This window comes from Dendrobates tinctorius, unplaced genomic scaffold, assembly GCF_039654945.1.
Source record: "Dendrobates tinctorius isolate UK_male_01 unplaced genomic scaffold, ASM3965494v1 ptg000029l, whole genome shotgun sequence".
Taxonomy (NCBI): Eukaryota; Metazoa; Chordata; class Amphibia; order Anura; family Dendrobatidae; genus Dendrobates; species Dendrobates tinctorius.
In genome coordinates, this window is record NW_027361697.1 from 55,451,880 (window position 1) to 55,476,908 (window position 25,029).

At 48.7% G+C, this 25,029-nt stretch overlaps 1 protein-coding gene across 1 annotated transcript in view; it reads right to left on the reverse strand.

The window, feature by feature from the left end:
• Positions 1 to 7,935: 7,935 nt before the first annotated feature.
• The window catches only part of ASPM (assembly factor for spindle microtubules), a 68,498-nt gene continuing 51,404 nt past the window's right edge, over positions 7,936 to 25,029 (reverse strand). The window contains exons 23-30 of the mRNA XM_073571720.1: positions 24,000 to 24,209; positions 22,336 to 22,485; positions 22,015 to 22,206; positions 21,709 to 21,901; positions 21,460 to 21,614; positions 14,771 to 14,947; positions 9,221 to 9,396; positions 7,936 to 8,756 (exon numbers count right to left, since the gene is read on the reverse strand). Coding sequence (XP_073427821.1) covers positions 8,654 to 8,756; positions 9,221 to 9,396; positions 14,771 to 14,947; positions 21,460 to 21,614; positions 21,709 to 21,901; positions 22,015 to 22,206; positions 22,336 to 22,485; positions 24,000 to 24,209 — 1,356 coding nt within the window. The 3' untranslated portion in view covers positions 7,936 to 8,653. The remainder of the gene's footprint in view (positions 8,757 to 9,220; positions 9,397 to 14,770; positions 14,948 to 21,459; positions 21,615 to 21,708; positions 21,902 to 22,014; positions 22,207 to 22,335; positions 22,486 to 23,999; positions 24,210 to 25,029) is intronic.

Genomic DNA, 25,029 nt, shown 5'->3' on the forward strand with positions numbered 1-25,029 from the left:
CCTGGTATGCATGGTCCTCTCCCCTAATCCTGGTATGCATGGTCTCCTCACCCCCTATCCTGATATGTATGGTCCTCTCACCCCCCCCCCATCCTGGTATGCATGCTAACCCTCGCCCCCAATAATGCATGGACCCCTCACCCCCCTTTTCCTGGTATGCATGGTCTCCTCACCCCCTATCCTGATGTGCATGCTACCCCTCACAACCCGCCCTCTCCTGTTATCACCGCCAGACGCAAGACCCCGCGGCAACACCGAATCGGTAAGGTGTTGTGCCAGAGATTGCGGTATGCATTCAGTGCTTACGCATACCGCGATCTTCGGGGGGGGGGGGGGGGGGGAGTGCGTCACTCTGTCTGGAGACAGACTGCGCAGGTGTGTCACATTTGTGCAGTCTATAAAGGCTTCAGACAGAGTGATGCTTAGAGCGTTATATTATACATATACCCGGGATCTGTCCACAGAGTTTCTCTGCCTCAGCTTTATATTATTACTTTCCCACTGTAGAGCAGCAGGAACTACAGAAAATAGTGAGGGATAAGATGGCTGTCAGTGCCTGACCTCAGTGCCTTGCTCATCCTGCAGCTGCTGGACATCCACTGTTATGTCAGACAGTGACAGTCTCTGTGACTGCACATTGTGATCTATCACAGATCATGTGTGTGCACTCTCTGCACTGAGCAGCCGATCACAGTACAGCTATGTGTTCATGTGGGAGGAGCCCAGTCACAGGTCAAAGCCTTGCCAGTCATTCCCCACTTGTGCTCATTGCTCTAAGTCTACTCCTCAGCTCCTCCCATCCCCAGCCAGGCAGGAAGAAGCTACGCAAACAGCAGGGGAAAAATAAAAAAATTGGCTCAGCTCCCAGTGGTGAGTCGACTCCCGTCGGTCACTTGAAAGAGCTGGCTCTTTGTCAAGGTTCGTTCACGAACGACACATCACTAGCTGAGATATCTCCAGTTCTTGCTTAGCGTCTATAGGAGGCACTTGGGTCTGGTTCCAGACCCCACTGTTTTTATTTTATTTTTTAATTTTCTGTAAATTTTTATTTAATTAATGGAGTGAAGGGGGCGACAGTTCCTTTCTACGGCCCACTCTCCCCCGAACCAACAACAGGCAATCACGCAGAGTATACCTCCCCGTACACTTTCCTGCATTCCACGGATGCGAGGGCAGGCACAAGGAGTGCAGCGGAGAAGACTGGAACAGCGCTTCCGACTGCCCGGAATCAGCCCCATAGTTCTCTGTCCCCCTGCCATAGGGAGGATCGATTGGGCATACCCCTTTAAGCACTCCAGCTCTGCTTCATCAGCAAGGAGGATGAGAAGACCTGCATGGATAGCCCCAGACAGCGCGGCCTGCCGAGCACTGGAGTGGAGGTATGGGGTCGGGTCCTGGCCCCCAGGAGAAGCGCTAATTTAGCTTCAGCGTCGGTGCACCGACCCCCCCCCCCCCCCGCTCAGGTAGGCCAAAAATTTAGTCCCCAACTTTTCCGGCCTACTAGGCCGCAATTTAAATAACGTCGCCCGCCCCCTCCTCTTGGCGCCTCTCATTACTTACGAGACGCGCAATCCTAATCTCGGGGGCCATGTCTTTCACCTCAGCCTGCTCTGGATGCAAGCTGTGAGGCCTGCACACTGCCGGATACCGGGTGTCACTACAGAGCCACCGCTATTCCTCCCGGGGGACACAGCACAGGACCGTGGGTAAGCTGCGTCTGCCCTCAGATTAAAGCTTAACCCCTTCACGACACATTCCCTGCAGCTGCAGACAGACTGCCGTTAACCCTTTCAGGACCGCTATGTCTCAATCTAAGGAGGCTAAACGGGCTGCTAAGAAGCACACTGCGTTTTTTACCGTGTGTACCTCTTGCAAGTCTGCCTTACCCAGTGCACAGACTAATCCGTTATGCACGGCCCTCGCCGCTGCTGCTGACGGGCCTCCTGCTTTTAGTACCCCTGAGTGGGCTGCGTCCCTGTTACGGTCAGTGGAGTCTCTGCTCCAGGCTATATTCTCCCTCCAGGAGGACTCTAAGTCAGAAAGTGTCCTTACCTCGCGAGAAGGCCTCTGGCGTCGGCCGGGAACAGTCCACCAGCAGGGGCCGTACTCGTTCAAGGGATGGTCAAGTCTCTAGAAAGCAGACCCATGACGCGTCCCCTAGTCTCGGTCGCACCTCAGCATCTGCGACTCCCGTCTCTCGCTCTCCCTCTCCTGAGGTGCACAGCGAGCACGACTCTGAATTCGAATCTGACACGTCAGCCCCTCAGAATCCCCCAACTGATCAAGAGTCGCTTGATTCTCTTATAGAATCAGTCAACAGGATTCTGAAGTTGGATAAGGAAAATATTCCCGCTCCAGCACATCCTATCACTTAAGAAAACCAAGCGTGTGCGCAGGTTATTTACCAGCCATCCGGACTTTAAGGAAATTGTCCAGAAACATAGGGATCGTCCACATAAGCGGTTCACAGGGCAAAAGTCTACTCAGGCTAAATACCCTCTTGATCTGGACCTAATGAAAGATTGGTTACAGTCCCCTCCGGTGGACCCTCCTGTATTGCGTTTTGCTTCTAAAACGCTCCTATCCGTTTCTGAGGGTTCCTCAATCAGAAACCCGTCTGATCGTCAAATTGACAACCTTGCCCGTTCAGTTTTTGAAGCTTCAGGAGCAGCGCTTTTTCCATCCTTCGTGGCAATTTGGGTCACTAAGGAAATGGCCGCTTGGGCAGAAGTCTTGATTACTTCCTTCCAGGGCACCAATCTTCCTCCAGAGGCAACCACTGTCGCCAGGCAGATAATTCACGCAGCGGACTTTGTAGTGGACACCTCTTTTGATGTCGCCAATTGCGTTGCTCAAACTGACGCTAATGCGATCTCCATTAGAAGAGCCCTATAGCTCCGCGGCTGGCGAGCGGATGCCACATCTAAAAGAGCGTTGACTTCTCTCCCCTTTCAATCGGGTCGTCTTTTTGGAGAGAAACTGGACCAGCTCATTACTTTTTCCCCCGGTAGCATCAGAAAATTCCTTCCTCAACAAAAGGCTGTTCGGCTGTTTCGCAACCAACAGCTGACACGTTTAATCTTTTCGCAACAATTCCGGTTGGTCCTCCTCTACCAGATCAGGTCAGTCCCCGTGCGGAGACAGAGGCTCCCAGGCCTCATACAGACCTAAATGCTCTTGGAAACCCAGGCCTACAGCTTCGGGATCTAGGGGAGCCAGATATCAGATCTACCCAATGACTTGTTGCGGTATCCGGCAGACATCGAGAAAGTAGGCGGTCACCTACTTTCCTTCAGCCACACCTGGCTCGCGGTCGTCCACAACAAGTGGGTCAGGGAGCTGGTGTCCTCCGGATACAAGATAGAATTTTCTTCTCCACCTCCAACTCGGTTTTTCCCTTCTCCCCCCAAGAAAGAGACAAGAGCCTTGCTTCGGGCTGTTCAGGCTCTGCAAAGGGACGGAGTCATTATTCCGGTCCCTCATCACGAAAGGCTCAGAGGATTTTATTCAAACCTTTTTGTGGTTCCAAAGAAGGACGGGATGATGCGACCCATTCTGGATCTCAAACTGTTAAATCGGTTTGTCAGGGTACGGCACTTCCAAATGGAATCTCTCCGATCAGTTGTCGCTTCCATGGAAAAAGGAGAGTTCCTAGCATCGTTCGACATCAAGGACGCTTATCTTCACATTCCGATCTGCCCATCCCACCAGCAGTTCCTGCGTTTTGCAATTCACGAGGAACACTTCCAGTTCGTTGCCTTGCCCTTCGGACTCGCCACCGCCCCCAAGGTCTTTACCAAGGTCATGGCCATTCTCCGGGAGTAGTGGTGTTACCGTATCTGGACAACCTGCTCATCAAGGGTCTGTCCCTTCCAGCCTGTGAGGAATCCGTGGATATAACAGTAAATACACTTTCGTGCCTGGGGTGGAAGATAAACTTTGAAAAGTCTTTCCCGAAACCAGCTCAGCAGATTTCCTTTTTAGGAATGATCTTGGGACACTTCCTGCGGATTGGTCATTCTCCCTCCAGAAAAGACCCAAGCCTTACAACAGGCAGCGCAGACTCTTTCCCAATCAGCTGTGTTCTCCATTCCGGCCATATTGGAGTTCCTTCAATCCGGATTAAAATCAGGCCTCGCGCTTAGCTCGCTCAAGGGCCAAATTTCGGCCTTGTCAGTGCTTTTCCAACGCAAAATTGCCACCAAACCTCAGCTCAAGATGTTCATTCAGGGAGTTTCCTATGTGGCGCCTCCTTATAGAAGGCCATTGGAATCATGGGACCTTAACTTGGTTCTCGGGGCCTTACAGGAGGCACCTTTCGAATCGCTGCAGGACGTGTCATTGACCGTCCTCTCTTGGAAAGTGGTCTTTCTAGTGGCAATTACGTCAATCAGACATGTTTCAGAATTGACAGCCCTGTCCTGCCATTCTCCGTACCTTTCATCAGGGCAAGGTAGTTCTCAGGACGTCACCGTCCTTCCTGCCCAAGGTAGTCTCCTCTTTCCATCTCAATGAGGAAATTGTTTTGCCTTCCTTTTGTCCGGCGTCAGTCCATCGCATTGAGAAGGCCCTCCCACACCCTGGATGTGGTTAGGGCGCTGAGACGGTACATCTAGCGGACGGCTCCCTTCCGCAAGTCAGATGCCCTGTTCATACTTCCAGAGGGGCATAGGAAGGGTCTAGCCGCTTCAAAAGCACCACTAGCCAGGTGGATTCGCTTAGCGATTCAGGAATCCTACAGTGTCAGGAACGCGCTTGTCCCAGCGGGGATTAAGGCGCACTCTACCCGGTCAGTGGGTGCCACTCGGGCCATTCAGCACCAGACCTCGGCAGAACAGGTCTGCAAGGCTGCGACTTGGTCCAGTCTACATACTTTTACAAAACATTACCAAATTCATTCTCAGGTCTCTGCGGATGCAGCTCTCTGCAGACGCATCCTGCACTCGGCAGTACCTCAGTGTTGACTCAGTGGTACATGGGGTATTAGCAGATGTATACTCCCCACCCAGGGACTGCTTTAGGACGTCCCACTGTCTGTGCCCCCTATTTCTCCTACGCCTCATTGGGGATTTTTGTGTACTCACCGTAAAATCCTTTTCTCCGAGCCATTCATTGGGGGACACAGCACCCGCCCTGTATAGCCTACTGGCTCATTTGTAGCATTCTTAAGTTTTGACATAGTTATGGTTATTGTTGACTGTTTAAGCTCCTACTGCTTTTTTCACAGAACTGGAGATATCTCAGCCAGCGAGAGGGTGTATACTGCAGGGGAGGAGTTAACTTTTTCTTGGTTTAATTAGTGTCCTCCTAGTGGCAAGCAGCATAATACCCACTGTTGTGAGTTCATTTTCTGGTCTACCAGTTGTGAGTTCTCCTTTCAGGCTCCCTCTGGTGGTAACAGGAGGTAGTGAGGCTGATTTAATCAGTAGAGATCTGCCACCTGATAATGAGGATGACGATTGAACCTCAGGAATTTCAGACTGGATTTAAGTCAGCCGACGCCCTATTCTGGTGCTGGTGATTCCTTCTGGCTTTTCAGCTCTTGGTGTTCAGCTCTGTTCCAGTCATTTCAAGCTAAGTTTTTCTGCTAATGGTCACACTTGATTTTGTTGGTCTATTCAGTTTTTTGTGTGGTCAGCCAGCCCCGGCTGTGCTGAATTTCCACCTCTTATTTATCTGTATTTGCCAATTTGCTTTTTGTCCCCTATTAGATTGGCCTCTTTTTGCTCTGTCTCAGAATATTTCAGAGTGCTGATATAGTGGGAGTCTAGTGACTTCAGGGTTAATTTTGTTATCAGAAGTGTTGGACATTATTTTTGTAGGGTTTTTGGCAGATTGCAGACAGTGTCTTTCCTTTCTCGTTAGTTTGGGCCCCATCGTTTGCTCAACCTATTTTCCTGCCTGTGTTTTCATCTTGTTTCACCGTCAAAACATGTGTGGGGGCTGTCTTTCCTTTGGGGTCTGCTCTGGGGCAGTTAGTTTTCCCCTTTCTTGCTTTAGGCTTATTTAGTCCTCCGGCGTTGACGAGTCGTCTACGATCATCGTAGGAACGCTCCACGGCTGCTGCTAGTTGTGTGGTTAGGATCAGGGATCTGCAATCTGCATAGTTACCAACCTCTCTGGTTTTTCTGGGACTTAGCTTGTTTTGTTTTTTCATCCTCGGTGACCCATTCATAACAACCCACTGTCTGTGTCCCCCAATGAATGGCTCAGGAAAAGGATTTTTACAGTGAGTACACAAAAATCCCTATTTTTCCACCGATGTTCCCAAAATCCATGGCTCAGCTTGTGCCCCAGAAGACATACTGCAGGTTTTAAAGGCAAGAACAAGCACTCTGCTTTGGCAGCTTGTATTTTACATTCATTCAGTCTGTCCCTCCACAGCCAGTAGGTGTAACCAGGTAAATAATTCTACGTCTCACCCTCTTATAGGAATTAGTGTTGGCAGTCTCAGAATTTTTAGGGACTGCCCGATACTGGGTGATGTTCCATTAACCTCTTCCTTTCTCTCACTTTGGACAGCACGAATTTACTGGAATGGCATCAGAAAAATCAGGACAGTTGGTGGCTAAATATTGACAGAATGATTTTACATTCCCAAAATACTCTGTGGTTCATCCCTTCTCCCTCATCCAGCCGCTGTAAGGCTAGGCTCACATGGCGTTAGTGCCATCCGTTTAAAGGATCCATTAAAGATGATGCCCAAAATCTATTTTTTTTCTACAATCGCGTTAACACATGCACTAACGTATGGTAGCATTGCTTAGGCATGCGTTAGTAATAGAGGTCTATGGCACAGTGAATGCATCCGTTCGACCCAACGTACCCGAAAATCCGGTAGACCACGTTCGAGGGTGCGTCGCAAAGTAACGGACCATCGCTAACGCATGCCGATTTTGACATGCGTTAGGATGCATTACGATAATGGATGGCAATGGGTGCGTTAATGGATCCGTTACATTGCGTTAGTGCCGCTTAGTAACGGATCCGTTAAACAGATGGCACTAATGCGATGTGAACCTATCCTAATGCTGCTAGTCCCTGCCTGGTACACACAGCGTAGGATGGAGGACTCTGTGCTTGGCCACAATCAGCACAAGAGATAACAATGGCTGTCATCTGCAGAATACCACCAATTACAGAGGTACTGAAAATTTAGATCCTTACAATTAGCAGGGGTCACTAGTTTTTAGAGTGCAACGATGGAGCAGAGTGATTGCACAGTGCTTGGACACATAACCAAGACCCCTACGCCTCAGGCTGCAGGACCCTCACTGTACAGCACTTCCATTGTATTCCTGAGGCAAGGCAGAAGTCACACAATATGGGAACATCACTTACACTGCCACCTTGCGGTCAAAATATAAATTGCAGATACATTTCTACATTTGTGTAATGTGATCAAAAAAGAATAACTTATCTCTAACGCCCAGCTAAATATTTTATGGTTCCTGTATGGATTGTATAGTAAGCATCTTCTGTTGTCCTCCCTGATTCCCCTTTATGCAAATAGATGAATTTTTGGCTTACAAGTCAAACAGATAGACTGACTATACTAGCTGTTACTCTTCACAATGTACTGAGACAGGGTTGATACTTTGGTCCGACCGCCTGTGGCTGGCACCTGTAATACATTGCCAGACTTCAGCGGTGGCCAGGCATGCCTGCACTTTATTATGACAGGACATTTCAGGTGGCAGCCACAGGAGGCCGGGCTAAGGCCACAGCCCGGTGTGGCTATGAGTTACAGACACTGTGTAGCTCATCATTTTTGGGATCACTGGAAGCGGCTGGGTCCTGGGTGATCTGCTGCCGCCCCACAGCTATTCTAATGGGAACTGTTCAGATCTGTGTTTGCCAAGAACTTTCCAATGTCCAATTAAACCCAGTGAGACCAAAAGGCACCAAGTGAGCAGAAGACTCTAGAGTCGGAGATGTTAAGCATTGTTCTTTATAGTACATTATATATTTTAATTGTACAAAAGGCTATTTACAGCAGGAAATGTATATTACAGAAGCTTTCCAACAGTTTAGTTTTGTTTTTTAGTTTTTTTTATTAAGGCTATGTGCACACGGTGCGGATCCTCCCGCGGATTTTTCCGTGCGGATTTTACTAAATCCACAGGTCAAATGACGTGCATTTTTTGTGCGGTTTTCCCCCTGCGGATTTTTAGAATGGAGCAGGTGGAAAACTGCAGCAAAACCGCACAAAAGAAGTGAAATCCGCGAGGAAAAATCTGCAGCATGTGCAGTTTTTTTTTTTACATAGCCAATAATGGTACTGTACATCACCTGCAGTTCTGCTGCGGATCCGCAGCAGAATCCGCACCGTGTGCACAGAGCCTAAAGGGTTTTTCCATCTCAGCCTCTCATGTCTGAGGCTGGATATAGTGTCCAGAGGCCAAATACAGGAGGTTGCGATAAGGAAAGAGTGAGCTACAGAAACAGCACTGCTCTGCTTCCATAGACTCAACCTCATGTGGTTGGTGCCTGGATGGAGGCGGCGGTGGGAATAGCCCTTTAAGCTGAGAATAGCAGCATAGTACTGGAGCTGGAAGCAAATAATTTTATCAGAACTTTAACAATAAAAAAATATTCTCATTTACAATCTTTAAAACTTAATTTCCAGGATCCATTTCACTGTGGGATCGACTCAGATGGACATCCCGAAGGTTAACATCACCATCTGAATGGCTTTCAAGGGGTCGACCACCTCTCGCATGTTGTCTTTTCTTAGCACCCAGTCCGGCTTTATTCTGTAAAGAGATTCAGCGATTATTTTACAAAAATATACAATGGAGACAATAATATTTATAAGCTGCCAAAGATAAGGTGCAGGGATGGTAGGACAAGCTGCCAAGATGGCGGTGGAGATACAGGACCATATAGGAATAACTAGAGAGACACATGGATCTGAAGAAAAGCTGCAGATAAAAAAAAAAAATGGCAAAATATATTTCATGTTAATCTTGCATTTATATTCACTGAACGCCATAAATGCCCTTTAGAGAACACAAAAGTGTCATCGTGTGCCCCTTGTAGTAGGAATAACCTTATCATTTCTGCCTGAAGTGTCCTTTTAACATCTCCATCCTTATAGTTTTGCCGTTGGACTAATTAAAAAGCCTCTCTGCAGCAGTACAAGACTTCTGACAGTCAACCGTAATCAATGGGGGCATAATAGACGTGTATTACATCAGTATCCGCAGATGGGACATACCTTGAAACAATTCTTGTCCGCACCGGTGTTGCTTGAAACGAGACATTCCCAGGACTATGAGCACTGCTCATGCGCTGCTGTCTGATATTTCTGGCATTGTCCATGCTGTGTTTTCGTGCGGTTAATTTGTAAATGCTGCAGATACGATCCAGAGCTTTAGGTATGGCACAGATTTCCTGAGGAAAAGAAATATAGATCCGTGGTTTCTCAGAATTTTAAAGTTCACTATATTTGTTCTCCACAACATGCATAAAATGTACACATTGTGATATATTGCAGACTGCATTCAGCTAGTGGATGGTCCCACGGGCTCACAGCACCGCTGCATGATAATGAAGCTAGCAGGGATCACAGCACCACTGCATCATATGAAGCTAGTGGGGGATCCATGGACTCATAGCACAGCTGCATCATATGAAGCTAGTGGGGGGCTCCATGGGCTCACAGCACAGCTGCACCATGTGAAGCTAGTGGGGGATCCATGGACTCATAGCACAGCTGCACCATGTGAAGCTAGTGGGGGATCCATGGACTCATAGCACAGCTAGATTATATGAAACCAGTGGGGATCCACGGGCTCACAGCACAGCTGCACCATATGAAGCTAGCAGGGATCCATGGGCTCTCAGCACAGCTGCATCAAATAATAATAATCTTTATATAGCGCCAACATATTCCGCAGCGCTTCACAGTTTAACAGTTTCAAAACACAAGTCATAAGTAACATCGTTAACAATACAATAATTAAAGCAAAATAAGACGAAATAAGACGACCTGCTCATGAGAGCTTACAATCTACAATGAGGTGGGGAGATACAGAGTACAGGTGTGTATTTACAATTGTACAGTCATGGCCAAAAGTTTTGAGACTGACACAAATATTATATTTTCACATGATCTGCCGGCCTCTGGTTTTTATGTGTGTTTGTCAGATGTTTTTATCACATACAGAAATATAATTACAATCATATTATGAGTAACAAAAGGTTATATTGACAGTTAGAATGAGTTAATGCAGCAAGTCAATATTTGCAGTGTTGACCCTACTTCTTCAGAACCTCAGCAATTCTCCCTGGCATGCTCTCAATCAACTTCTGGATCAATTCCTTACTGATAGCAGTCCATTCTTGCAAAATTAATGCTTTTATTTTGTCTGAATTTGAAGGTTTTTGTTTGTCCACCCGTCTCTTGATGATTGACCACAAGTTCTCAATGGGATTAAGATCTGGGGAGTTTCCAGGCCATGGTCCCAAAATCTCTATGTTTTGTTCCCTGAGCCATTTAGTTATCACCAAGGTGCTCCATCATGTTGAAAAAGGCATTGTTGATCGCCAAACTGCTCTTGGACGGTTGGGAGAAGTTGCTCTTGGAGGACATTCTGGTACCATTCTTTATTCATGGCTGTGTTTTAAGGCAAGACTGAGAGAGAGCCCATTCCCTTGGCTGAGAAGCAACCCCACACATGAATGGTTTCAGGATGCTTGACAGTTGGCATGAGACAAGATTGGTGGTAGCGCTCACCTCGTCTTCTCCGAATAAGCCGTTTTCCAGATGTCCCAAGCAATCGAAAAGGGGATTTATCAGAGAAAATGACTTTACCCCAGTCCTCAGCAGTCCACTCCCTGTACCTCTTGCAGAATATCAGTCTGTCCATGATGTTTTTTCTGGAGAGAAGTGGCTTCTTTGCTGCCCTCCTTGAGACCAGGCCTTGCTCCAAGAGTCTCCGCCTCAGTGCGTGCAGATGCACTCACACCTGCCTGCTGCCATTCCTGAGCAAGCTCTGCACTGCTGGTAGCCCGATCCCGCAGCTGAAACACTTTTAAGAGACGGTCCTGGCGCTTGCTGGTCTTTCTTGGGCGCCCTGGAGCCTTTTTGGCAACAAGGGAACCTCTCTCCTTGAAGTTCTTGATGATGCGATAGATTGTTGACTGAGGTGCAATCTTTCTAGCTGTGATACTCTTCCCTGTTAGGCCATTTTTGTGCAGTGCAATGATGACTGCACGTGTTTCTTTAGAGATAACCATGGTTAACAGAAGAGAAACAATGATGCCAAGCACCAGCCTCCTTTTAAAGTGTCCAGTGGTGTCATTCTTACTTAATCATGACAGATTGCTCCATTAACACAGGTGTGGGTGTTGATGAGGACAGGGCTGGAGATCAATCACTGAAACGATGTTAGCTGGTCCTTTTAAGGCAGGGCTGCAATGATGTTGAAATGTGTTTTGGGGGATAAATTTCATTTTCTAGGCAAATATTGACTTTGCAAGTAATTGCTGTTAAGCTGATCACTCTTTATAACATTCTGGAGTATATGCAAATTGCCATTAGAAAAAATGAAGCAGTAGACTTTGTAAAAATTAATATTTGTGTCATTCTCAAAACTTTTGGCCATGACTGTATATTTACAATGAAGGTCCAGCCATCTTGAGGGAGTGAAGGATGGATGGAGATGGTGAATGGGCTACTCATGCACACTTACACATAGAATGACTGATTAGTGAACGTGATAAGCCACTCTGAACAAATGTGTTTTGAGGGAGCGCCTAAAACTATGCAAATTGTGGTTAGTCCTAATTTCTTGGGGTAGAGCATTCCAGAGGATAGGAGCAGCACGGGAGAAGTCTTGGAGTCGGGAGTGGGAGGTACGGATTAGTGCCGAGGTTAGTCGAAAGTAGTTTGCAGAGCGCAGCGATCGGCAAGGCTGATAGACAGAAATGAGGAGGAGATGTAGGAGGTGCCGCACCGTGGAGAGCTTTGTGGGTGAGAACAAAGTACTTTGAATTGGAGTAATAAAAGAAGAAATGATCCAGCTGAAGTGCTCTGGTGATTTATTGAGTGCTGTTCAGACAACAGAACATTGTTTACGCGTTTCTGGCTAGACGCCCTTAATTATGATTAAGGGCGTCTAGCCATAAACGCGTAAACAATGTTCTGTTGTCTGAACAGCACTCAAATCACCAGAGCACTTCAGCTGGATCATTTCTTCTTTTATTACTGCTGTGCGGCCAGGGCAGGGCCGGATCCGAGTCTGAGGTGCGGTGAGGTCAGACGTGGGTGAGCTGGTCTTTCAAACCACTTTGAATTGGATCCTATAATGAATGGGCAGCCAGTGTAATGACTGACGAAGAGAGGACACGTCCGAGTACCGATTAGCCAGATGGACAACCCTGGCTGCTGCATTAAGTATGGACTGGAGAGGGGATAGTCGAGTGACAGGGAGGCCAATAGCGTTGCAGTAATCCAAGCGGGAGTGGATCAATGCTACAGTGAGGGTTTTTGTTGTTTCCATGGTGAGAAAAGGGCGGATTTTAGAGATGTTCTTTAGGTGTAAGCGGCAAGAGTGGGCAAGAGATTGTATATGGGATGTGAAGGAGAGGTTGGTGTCAAACATAACGCCTAGACAGCGCGCCTGCTGCCGGGGTGTTATTGTGGTACCACCCACGGAGAGGGAAATGTCCGATTTAGGGAGGTTAGATGGCGGGAGCAGAAGAAGTTCAGTTTTGGAGAGGTTGAGTTTCAGATAGAGAGTGGACATGATATTGGAGACTGCGGACAGAGTCACTGGTGTTCTGTAGTACAGAGGGGGTAAGGTCGGGGAATGATGTGTATAGTTGTGTGTCATCAGCATAAAGATGGTACTGAAAGCCAAATCTGCTGATGGTCTGTCCAATTGGGGCTGTGTAGAGAGAGAAGAGAAGGGGGCCAAGGACTGAGCCCTGAGGTACCCCGACAGCAAGAGGAAGAGGAGATGAAGTGGAGCCAGAGAACAAAACACTGAAGGAGCGGTCAGAAAGATAGGAAGAGAACCAGGAGAGAGCAGTGTCCTTAATGCCTAGTGACTGGAGCCTAGAGAGTAGGAGATGGTGGTCAACAGTATTGAAAGCTGCAGATAGGTCAAGAAGAATGAGCAGAGAGTGGTCACCATTACGTTTTGCTGTCAGAAGGTCATTGGTCACTTTGCTGAGTGCAGTTTCAGTCGAATGTAGGGGGCGGATGCCGGACTGTGAAGGGTCTAGAAGGGAGTGAGTGGAGAGGTAACGGGTAAGGCGGGAGTAAACTAGGCGCTCCAAAAGTTTAGAGATGAAGGGGAGATTGGAGACTGGTCTGTAGTAGTTTGTGCAGGATGGGTCGAGAGCGGGTTTCTTTAGTAATGGAGTAATGATGGCGTGTTTGAAGGAGGATGGGAAAATACCCGAGGAGAGTGAGAGATTAAAGATTGTAGTTAGGTGGGTTGTGACGACTGGAGAGCGACTGGAGGAGATGTGAGGGAATGGGGTCGGTAGTGCATGTAGTCGGACGAGAGGAGTCTGGAGACGACTTCTTCTGTGATGGGATCAAATGTGGAAAGTGAGCCAGGGGAGATGCAGGAAGGGATGGGAGTCCCGCTGCATCATATAAAACTAGCGCGGATCCATGGGCTACAGCACCGCTGCATCATATGGAGATCGCTGGGATCCATGGGCTCACAGCACAGCTGCATCATATGAAGCTAGCGGAGATCAATGGACTCACAGCACAGCTGCATCATATGAAGGTAGCAGAGATCAATGGACTCACAGCAAGCTGCATCATATGAAGCTAGCGGAGATCCATGGACTCACAGCACAACTGCACCATATGAAACTAGTGGGGGATCCATGGACTCACAGCACAGCTGCATCATATGAAGCTAGCGGAGATCCATGGGCTCACAGCACAGCTGCATCATATGAAGCTAGTGGGGGCTCCATGGGCTCACTGCACAGCTGCATCATATGAAGCTAGTGGGGGATCCATGGGCTCACTGCACAGCTGCATCATATGAAGCTAGATTAAAAACACATGTGACATACACAAATGTGAACAAGTCTGTAGGACAATGTTCACCCCACCCACTGACCGAAACACAAACAAAAAGCACAGAATGACAAATGTGCAGAAATACCTTGCAGTAAGACATATGACAGTAGTCAGCAAATGCTGATAAAAGGTAACAACAAATACAGGGTATTTAGTCGATAAGTTTTTTTTGCAAAAAATGTATGCCAAGCTGCTCCACCTCGTCAAGGTAACCCGTATTGAAGCAGTCCCTATCCAATGTATTTAAAACCTGAACATATGAACAGTGTCTAAATGAGCAGGATTAAGACAGGCGCTTTCTAGTATGGGCACGTGGTGCAAGACAGCTCCTAATGTGCATGTCACACATACTGTCATATGTCTTACTGCAAGGTATTTCTGCACATTTATCATATGAAGCTAGCGGAGATCCATGGGCTCACAGCACCGCTGCTTCATATGAAGCTAGCGGAGATCCATGGGCTCACAGCACCGCTGCATCATATGAAGCTAGCGGAGATCCATGGGCTCACAGCACCGCTGCATCATATGAAGCTAGCGGAGATCCATGGGCTCACAGCACCGCTGCATCATATGAAGCTAGCGGAGATCCATGGGCTCACAGCACCGCTGCATCATATGAAGCGCAGAGATCCATGGACTCACAGCACAGCTGCATCATATGAAGGATTGCACTGAGCACAATGCAATCGCATTAAATCAAGCACTTACCCGAGCTCTTTGGGAGTTCAATGCAAAGATTGACAGGAGACAGCAAGTCTTTGTAAAAATGCTGCCCCCCTTGTCGGAGACTTTATCGCCAGCTTTCTCCCTGTAGATCTGCATTAAATCGAGAAGAATGTCGACAGAGTTGTCCACCTTGTAGACTGCGAGCACCGTTCTTTCATACTGTAGATAAAATGTACATGAATTCCAGTTTTGGGCTTTGTGAACATGACAACATAGGAAATGTAAAGAGGCACTTGCCTTACAGGGAACAAAACAATGGACAAATGTGCAAAGGGTGGAAGATATGTAAAAACAGGATTTTTGGGTTGCTTACCGTAAAATCTGTTTCTCGGAGCCTTCATTGGGGGACACAGAGACCATGGGTGTATGCTGCTGCCACTAGGAGGCTGACACTATGCACAAAAAAGGTTAGCTCCTCCTCCGCAGTGTACACCCCACCGACCGGCAGGAAGTTCCTCAGTTAGTGAGAAAGCAGTAGGAGAAGTAACAGAATAGATTGAAAACAGAACAGACAACTCAAACCAACCCACATAATAACAGGAGTTGTAGAACATGGGAGGGTGCTGTGTCCCCCAATGAAGGCTCAGAGAAACAGATTTTACGGTAAGCAACCCAAAAATCCTGTTTTCTCGTTCGCCTTATTGGGGGACACAGAGACCATGGGACGTCCCAAAGCAGTCCCTGGGGTGAGAAAAACAAACTTCCATCAGGCCAGCGGACTCACTACCGCAGCCTGCAGGATCCTTCTACCTATGCTGGCATCCGCCGAAGCGTAGGTATGGACCTTGTAGAATTTCACAAACGTGTGAACCGATGACCAGGTTGCAGCTTCGCAAAGCTGCAGCGCGGAAGCTCTGTGACGTACCGCCTAGGAGGCACCCACTGCTCGGGTAGAGTGCGCTCTAATTCCCGGAGGGACCACTCGATGTTTGACCCGGTAGGCCTCCAAAATTGCCGATCTGATCCAGCGAGCAATAGTAGCTTTGGAGGCCGGGTGACCTTTCCGCGCCCCATCTGGAATGATGAAGAAAGAATCTGTCCTCCGCAAGAAGTCGTCCTAGTTAGGTAGACATTCATCGCCCTGACCAAGTCCAGCTTGTTCAAGGACCGCTCCCGAGGGTGAGCTGGACCCGGACAAAAGGACGGCAGAACAATGTTCTCATTCAGGTGGAAAGTGGACACCACCTTAGGAAGGAAAGAGGGCGGAGGCCGCAGAACTACCTTGTCCTGGTAGAGTACCAAGAGAGCGGCAAGAGAGGGCCGCCAATTCCGACGCGCGCCGGATGGAGATGATGGCTGCCAGAAAGGCTACTTTCCACGAAAGGAGAGAAAGGGAAACATCCCTGAGAGGTTTAAAGGAAGGACCTTTCAGAACCTCAAGAACCAGATTAAGATCCCATGGATCTACGGGCGCTCGGTACGGAGGAACCGTGTGAGCCACACCTTGACGGAAGGTTTTAACCTGAGGACGGGATGCCAACGTCTTCCAAAATAAAATGGACAGCGCCGACACTTGACCCTTTAAAGAGCTGAGGGCAAGACCCGCATCCAGCCCCGCTTGAAGGAACGCCAGGACAGAAGGGAGCGAAAAAACACATGGGCGGAAGGTCATTGGTCTCGCACCAAGTGAAATAGTTCTTCCAAGTACGGCAATAAATCTTGGAAGACGATGGCTTCCTGGCTCGGATCATGGTATGAATAACTCGATCGGAAAATCCTGATCGTTGCAAAACCTCGGCCTCAACCGCCACGCCGTTAAATTGAGCGGCCGAGAATTGGGGTGGCAAATCGGACCTTGAGACAGCAGATCTGCTCAGTCTGGAAGCTTCCAGAGGGCGTCCGCGAGAAGGTTGGCGATGTCCGCGAACCAATCCCTACTGGGCCAATTCGGGACGAAGAGGAGGACTGAATTCCTTCCGCCTTGATTTTCTTCAGCAGCCTGGGAAGAAGAGGCAGGGGAGGAAACCGGTAGGAGAGCTCGAACTGCGACCAAGGAATGGCCAGAGCGTCGGCGCCCACCGCAAGAGGATCTTGAGCCCTGGATACAAACTGTGGGACTTTCCTGTTGAGGCGAGAAGCTAGCAGATCTACGTCCGGGGTTCCCCACAATGGCAAGCTGAAGAAATACTTCCGGATGTAGGGACCACTCTCCCGCCGCGAGATCCTCGCGGCTGAGAAATCGGCGGCCCAATTATCCTCGCCGGGAATGTGTACCGCGGATATTGCCGGGACTGAAGCCTCCGCCCAATGAAGAATCTTGGACATTTCTGCCAGGGCTGAGACACTCCGCATCCCTCCCTGGCGTGTGACATATGCCACCGCCGCGGCATTGTCTGTCTGAATCCGGATAGGCAGTCCCCTGAGAAGTCTCTCCCAGTGAACGAGCGACAGATAAATCGCTCGTATCTCGAGGACGTTGAATGGCAGGGCTGACTCCTGAGTTGACCAATGACCCTGAACAGTGTGATTGCGGAACACTGCCCCCCCAGCCGAGGAGGCTGGCATCCGTTGTCACAATCTGCCAGTGAAAGGGGAGGAATGACCGTCCTAGGGAGATGAGAGGAGACGTCAGCCACCAATTGAGGGACTGCTTGACACGGTTTGAAAGACGAAATGGGCGATCCAGGGAAAGGACAGACCTGTTCCACCGGGATAGGATGGCGAGTTGGAGAGGTCTGGAGTGAAATTGGGCAAAGGAGACCGCCTCTGTTGCCACCCCCATCTTTCCCAGGACTTTCATGGTCGTCCGGAGAGATGGAAGTCTCATGAGCTGCCGCGATCGTACATCCCGTTGCAGGGAGCCAATTTTCTCTTTAGGGAGAAAAACCCTCCATCAACGAGTGTCGAACAATAGACCCTGAAACACAAGACGTTGTGTTGGGACAAGACAGGACTTCTTTTCGCTGATGAGCCACCCGAAATTGGGCAGGTAAGACTTTGGCGAGCTTGACGAAAGGACGGAGCTTTGATCAGAATGTCGTTGAGGTACGGAAAAAGAACGAGACCTCTGATTCTCCCACCAGGCCATCAACGCCGCCATGATCTCTGTAAATACTCTGGGTGCGGTGGCAAGACCGAACAGCAGTGCACAAAATTGGTAATGTTCCTGGCGAATCGCAGGAATTTCTGATGCCCGGAGAATATGGGAACATGTAGATAGGCATCTTGAATGTCTATTGAACACATGAACTCCTGCGTCTCCATGGAAGCGATTAACCGAAGAAACTCCATTCGGAAATGATGCAGTCGGGCTCTACTGTTGAGTAATTTGAGGTCCAAGATGGGGCGAACTGTCCCGCCTTTGTTCGGCACTGCGAACAGGTTTGAATAAAACCCTGTGAAACGTTCTGATTCGGGAACGGGCACAATCACCCCGGAACTGAGGAGAGAGGCAATGGATGCAAGAACCCCGGAACTAAGGCTGGATCTTTTGGAGGACGGGACTCGAAGAAGCGATCCCGTGGACGAGAAATGAACTCTATCTTGTACCCTGAAGATACAAGCACCCTGACCTAAGCGTCCTCTGAGGCCAGCCAGGTATCCCTGAGGGAGGAGAGAACTCGTGCCTCCAGTGGCGTCCTTAATAATCTGGTCCAGCTGGGACCCAAAGAGACGCGCTCCCTGAAAAGGCAGATTGGTAAGAGACTTTTTAGAAGACAAGTCCGCCTGCCAAGCCTTGAGCAAAATTGTACGTCGGATTGCCACAACGTTGCTTGACGCCTGAACAGCGCGAGACACGGCATCCAAGGAAGCAGAAAGTAGATAATCCCCTGCATGGGAAATCTGGTTAGCCAGATCGGTCAATTGCTCAGGTTGGGCCTTATTTAGGATGCCCTTACGGAGATCCTCTGCCCAAGTGGCTATGGCCTTTGCCACCCAAGATGAGGCAAAGACTGGACATAGCGCCGCTGCAGCCGCCGCAAATGCTGACTTTGCCAAGGATTCTATAATTCTATCATTAGAATCCTTTAGTGACGCTACACCTGAAAGCGGGAGAACCGTGTTATTAGAAAGTCTGGACACGGGTGCGTCCACCGACGGGGAAGCGGACCAGTTGTCAGTGAGCTCTTTAGCCAACGGATACAGCACGCCGAGACGCTTCCCTCTTTGAAATCGCCTGGACGGATTTTCTCTTTCCCCGGCAAGGATCTTGCCACACTCAGAGTGGAAGGCGAATACCCTGGAAGGTGTTTCTGTCCGTCTGAACGAAACCTCCTGATCTGAGGATTTTGCAGGGGAGTCAGATATTTCGAAGGTGTGGTTAATCGCAGCAATTAGGTTCTGTACCGTAACCCTCATGTCCGCGTCCTGGTCAGAATCCAGCTCTAAAATCCCTTCAGAGGACATATCCGAGAACGCTTCACCTTACTCGGGTGAGGCGGCACGGGAGGGCGACTGCTGGGAAGGACTAGGTGCAGATGAGAGACCAGGAGAGGATTCCAGCCGTGGATCCTGCCTGGGCCTTTCGCGGCATCTGCTAGCTGGCTCAGATGGAACGTCTTGCGACCTGCTGGACCCTGCAGAAGTGTCCAGGGGCAACTTATCAAGAACGGCCAAATAGGGACTGAGACACCCTGGTGAGGTCTGCCACAGATTGTGAAAGGGACGAGGCCCAGCCAGGAATTGGGGGTTCGATTTCACGTGGCGCAGTAGATGGCTCCTGGACGGCATCCTGCTGAACGGGATTGCTGCAGTCCCGGCAGAGGGGAATTTGCGATTGCAAGAGGAGCATGCGAAAAAAACCTGCGGAAGTGCTGGAGGGTTGGGGGACAGAAAGGAAGGGTAGGGTGTCAGTCTGCAGTTGCAGAACTACTCACGGTCCGGTGTCCCCGAAATATGGAATCTGCTGTAGTCTCCGGCTGTCAGGCTGCAAAGATGGCGGCAGCCTGATGCGAGGACTCAAAAAGCGCGGTCTCTGTGTAAGAAGAAAGGCGGAGCTAGCCGCCTGCACCAGAGGGAAGAACCTCCTCCTCCCCCTTCCCAGCCACAAGACTAGAGAGGCGGTGGGAGGGCTTAGGAACGGGCGGGAGCGCAGCTGGCCTATGATAATGAACGGGGGGCGTGGCCGCGATGGGCGCGAAGGCCCAAACTGAAGCCGGGGACTAAATTTGAAACGGCGGCCGCCTGTCAGCACGGGGCGGCGCGGAAGAACTGCGGTGCAGCTGCGTCCGCCCCTAAAGGAGACGCCGCCATAGCCCTGCTCCCAGATGCAACCCTCACAAGAATACCGGCGGTGGGGTGAAGAAGGCCCGCACCGCCGCCGGGGCCAAAAAGGGATGCGGCGACCGTCGGACGGCGCGAGCAGTACAAGAATCTGCAGCGCTACTTTGGCGCCGCTCCCGGGTCATCTTGTGGCTTTATGTTCCGGTGCTCCAATAAAGGTACCTTCTGTATCCCACGCTGTCTGCTCATCCTCTACGTGTTAGCGCCTCGTCCAACCGACAGGCTCTGGTGGGCGAGTGGGTGGGAGGCGGGGGGCAAGGACCATCTGTTTTCGCTGGCACGACACCTGTGCTGAGCCTGTGGTCCGCCCGGAGAACTAAGAGGATACGGGGTGGCAGTACACGCCGTACTCATAGCCTCTTTGTGGGAGTACAGTTGTGACTCTTCACACTGTATCCCTCCTGGAACCTGAAAAGGAACGACGCACAGAGGTAGATATGGGTCTAATGAAAGACCCGTGTCCACCTCCTACTGACACTAAGCTAAACTGAGGAACTTCCTGCCGGTCGGTGGGGTGTACACTGCGGAGGAGGAGCTAACCTTTTTTGTGCATAGTGTCAGCCTCCTTGTGGCAGCAGCATACACCCATGGTCTCTGTGTCCCCCAATAAGGCGAACGAGAAAACACAGCCACGTCAGGAGTTATGATCATTGTGATCGGCACGCCCGGACTCACATCTGAGCACCAATGCTTTCTTTTCTCAACCAACCCCACTTCGGGTATACAGTGCTAGGACAGGTCGGGGTCTTATTTAAAATGACAGCGAAGTGTCACTGCTACAAATACCCTTTAATGTGATTTAGTATTTCAGATCCCTCATCTTGCATATTGGGCACGGGGGGGAAAGAGTGCGGCTGGTGACGTCTCATCTACCGATACGGGCCAGGAAGAGAGCTGGTGTAACCCTTTAATGGACTGTAACTAGGACGCAGATATATCCAAGTATTTGTGGTAGTTATTTGGTGCAAATATAGCACTTGAGATAGGAGTCATATGTATGAAACTGCTGTAAGGACTTTTCTAACAAATACTGGAAAAAAAGGCATAGCATAATTTATATAGTGCACCAGACGTAAAGGGGTTGTCCGGCCTTGGAGTGACTGGAGACTTGCGAATCCTCACAGTGCATTGTGAGGATTCTCCGGTGCTGGAAGCAGGTGGTCATATGATCACAAGTATGCGATTTACAAACTTCCAGCCACATTCTAACTAGACGTGTCCAACCTCAATCAATACCATTTGCACTGAGCGAGGCTGTGCATGTCTAGTCGGCATGTGATCGCATGTATACTAATCGTACACTTGCATCGGAGTGAGGATTCACGTGTCACCAGTCACAAAGACTGCAGATTTATAGCTTAAGGCCAGACAACCTCTTTAATAACCTTTCATCCCTTTGTTCTAACACACGCAGCTCTGACAGTAGAAATCCCGATCTGTACGCTCACCTTTGACAGGTTTAGCAGCACCTGAATTGCCAGCTTGATTACTTCCATGCAAGGTATGCTCCGGTTACAGCTACGGATCAGGGTAAATATGGTCTTCACTGCCCCACTCTGTGCCATACTCTCACAGCAAACAGAGGACAGTCTGGTGGAGACTTCTGCAGGAGAATAAAGGGAAACAGTCAGTATTTAGGATTGACAGTGACTTAGTAAGATCCCAGTATCAACCTTCTGATGGCCGTCCAAGCTCACCAAGATGCTGCAGAGCTGCCAGGATATAGGAGAGGTGCTTGTAAGTCAGCAGGTAATTCAGTGCGACCATCGTTCTGTTACAAAGTTTATCTTCCTCTTTTATTTCTTCATTTAGTGAGTTTAGACGCAGTCGCAACTTTTTCAGTACTTTGGTATCGTGCGCTTTCCTCCACTGATGTCCTCTCCACAAGGCCTACCAGTAAGAGGAAACCTCAGTTATGTCCTGTGTGTCTCATACAATCAGTAAAAGACAAAGAATAAAAACACTTTCACTGTAGTGTTACTTAGGGGGACTGTAAAGGGTACCTGAAATTTTTGGATTCCTCTGGCCACTTTAGCACGTTTTCTGTGCTGAAGGAAAACTCTGACATTTCTCTGGATTTTAGTGGCGGCTTCATGCCGGCGCTGTAACCATCGCCGCACTGTACGCTGCAGGGTGATTATCTTTTCCTGGGTGCTGTGAAAGTTTCTTCTCTGTATTCTGGAACGATACCATCTCTGCAAAAACGGCCACTTATTAGGACTTGTGCCACCACAGGTCCCAGCCCACGTCTCAGAGCTGGTCCTAACAACCATGATGCATTACATGTACGTTATGTCCCCCGTGTACCTGAACAAGGTACATACCTGTATGTAAATCACATGGGTAATATGATTTTGTGCCCTACTGAGAACCAGGTGATTTCGGAAAAACCTCTGAATCCTGATAGCACACAGGTGGTGATGAACGGCCGAGCTGAACCTCAGAAGCTGACGCTCTCGCTTTACGCCAGCAACCTGCAAGAAAAAGCATTCAAGTAAAAATACAAAACTGAAAGCTGAAAACTATCAATCCTGATGAGGCTAATGGCTGCGGACTTGACTCTTCTAGTGTGACAATAAGTGCACAATATAAATATAAGTGTCAGGGCGCCCCTTTTGATATAGGACCATATGAATACAATGGGGGTAATAACAGTAGCTCTAACCATGAGACTGTGATATGCTCTGGTGGGCAATAATCTTGTAGAGGAAATTAAGTCACTTTGGAAGACCATCAAGATTGATAGTCCCATTGAAACGAACAATATACTAGTAATACTAGTAGTGCAATTAGAAATAATTAACAATTGGTCCGTCTAAGCACCAGCACTTTCTAGTAATTGTCATGTGTTTCTTAATAGTGTGTCCCCTCCATTGCTAAAATTAAATAAAAGTTTTAATTTAGGATCTTTAAAGGGAATCAGTAGCCTCATTTTTCCGATATGAGATGCGACCACCGCCATCAGGGGGTTATCTACAGCATTCTGTAATGCTGCAGATAAGCCCCCGATGTAACCTGAAAGAGAAGAAAAACGAGTTAGATTATACTCACCCCGGCGTCCGGTCCGGCGCCTCCCATCTTTTAGCGATGACGTCCTCCTTCTTAGGCCTCTTTCACACTTCCGTTTTTGACCATCAGTCAAAATCCGCCAGGTTTTGAAAAAAACGGATCCGCAATTTTTTTTTGCGGATGCGTTTTTTTCCCCATTGAGTTGCATTACTGGCGGATCTTGACGGATGGCCATCCGTTGGATCCGTTTTTGTGAGGATCTGCAAAATTTTTTTTCATCCGCTGGCATGCCTGGACGGACCTGGCAGGCGAAAATAATTCTCTCTCTCTCTCTGCCAGCGGTTCCTTTAAAATTCTTCATTCAGCGGATCCGTCACAAAACGGATCCTGTGGCATCCGTTCACATCAGTTACGAACGGATCCGCTTTTCCACCTTTTTGGCGGATTTTAAACTGACACAAAAAACTGAAGTGTGAAAAAGGCCTTACTTCTGCCGCGCCTCCTGCGCAAGCGTACTTTATCGGCCCTGTTGAGGGCAGAGCAGAGTACTGCAGTGCGCAGCCACCAGGAAAGGTCAGAGAGGTCCAGCGCCTGCGCACTGCAGTACTCTGCTCTGCCCTCAACAGGCCAGATATAGTACACCTGCGCAGGAGCCGAGGGAGGAGGACATCATCGCTAGAAGATGGGAGGTACTGGACCGGACACCCAGGTGAGTATAATGTAACTTTTTTTTATCTTTCAGGTTACATCGGGGGCTTATCTACAGCATTACTGAATGCTGTAGATAAGCCAATGATGGCGGTGGCCGCATCTTATAGGCCAAAAATGAGGTGACAGATTCCCGTTAATAGGGATGTTTATTTGCCTTTGACAATTTGTGTATTAATCAGTGAGAAGAGACACCCAGCTATCTCTAAGCCGGGAATGAATATTATTTCACCAAACACAACGATCAGTCCATGGGGTCTGCGGCAGTCACCTGCTTTCGGAGCAGCCAGCCTCGGGTACGCGCCTGCAGTCTGATCACCCAATTCTTCAGCCGTGTGTAACGCAACAGCTCACACCGTCCCTGCTGCAAAGCCCTGAAGCGCTGCTGTAGAGTCACCGCTGCGCCTCTGAGGCGGAGGAACCGCTGCCGCTGCCTGAAGCCTCTGAAGGCGGCTTGTATCACACATGCGGCACGCCGCTTCTACAGAAAAGGACATCCGCTTGTTACAGGGAGATAAGCTGTGCTCTTCAATCACGTATTACATTTCTCAAAAAAGTAACTAAATTGAACAAACAGGCCATGATCTGGTATGGGCACATGGGGTGTCTTATAGACTCCGGTGTACGTGCAGTTTCCCAATCCAAAGACCCTTCATGAACACGCTGGGGACGTTTTTCTTGAAGCAAATTATTTGATGTTTTAGCGGCAGCCCCATTGCAGGCATCGAGTCTTTGCAATTCAAACTTTGAAGTAGCAAACCTCTTACAAGGGAAGGTTCACACGACCAATCTCTCCAAAACCGATTATTCCAGTCAGCCTTCGATCATAGTGACATCAGTGTTTCTCGGCCGTGGAGAGAAGATTTAATCCGAGTGCCCCCAATTCATTTCAATGACCCATAGACTTGCACTGCCAATTTTGAGACAACACTCGGATTAAAAATTGGACAGGTTTCCATTTTTTTTCTCCATTAACCACTCAGTTCAAGCGTTAAAAAAACAAAAAAAACAAAAGAAAAAATAAACAGACATGTGCACAGGCCCATCGAATATCATAGGTACCAATGCCATCTGTGAAACTACAGACAGCACTCAAGAAAATGCTCCAAAATATACTTTAAATACTCTTTGAATCAACTTTTTTAATTTCAGAAACACTTATAGTACATATGGTTCTGTATTACATATTTAATGTATTTTTTTTTCACAGCCTCAGACTAAATTTGAGCTTCTGCTCCCAAAAAAAAAAAATGTAGCTACTGAATAAAGAATTAGTAAGAGACTTCAATATGCGTGTTTAT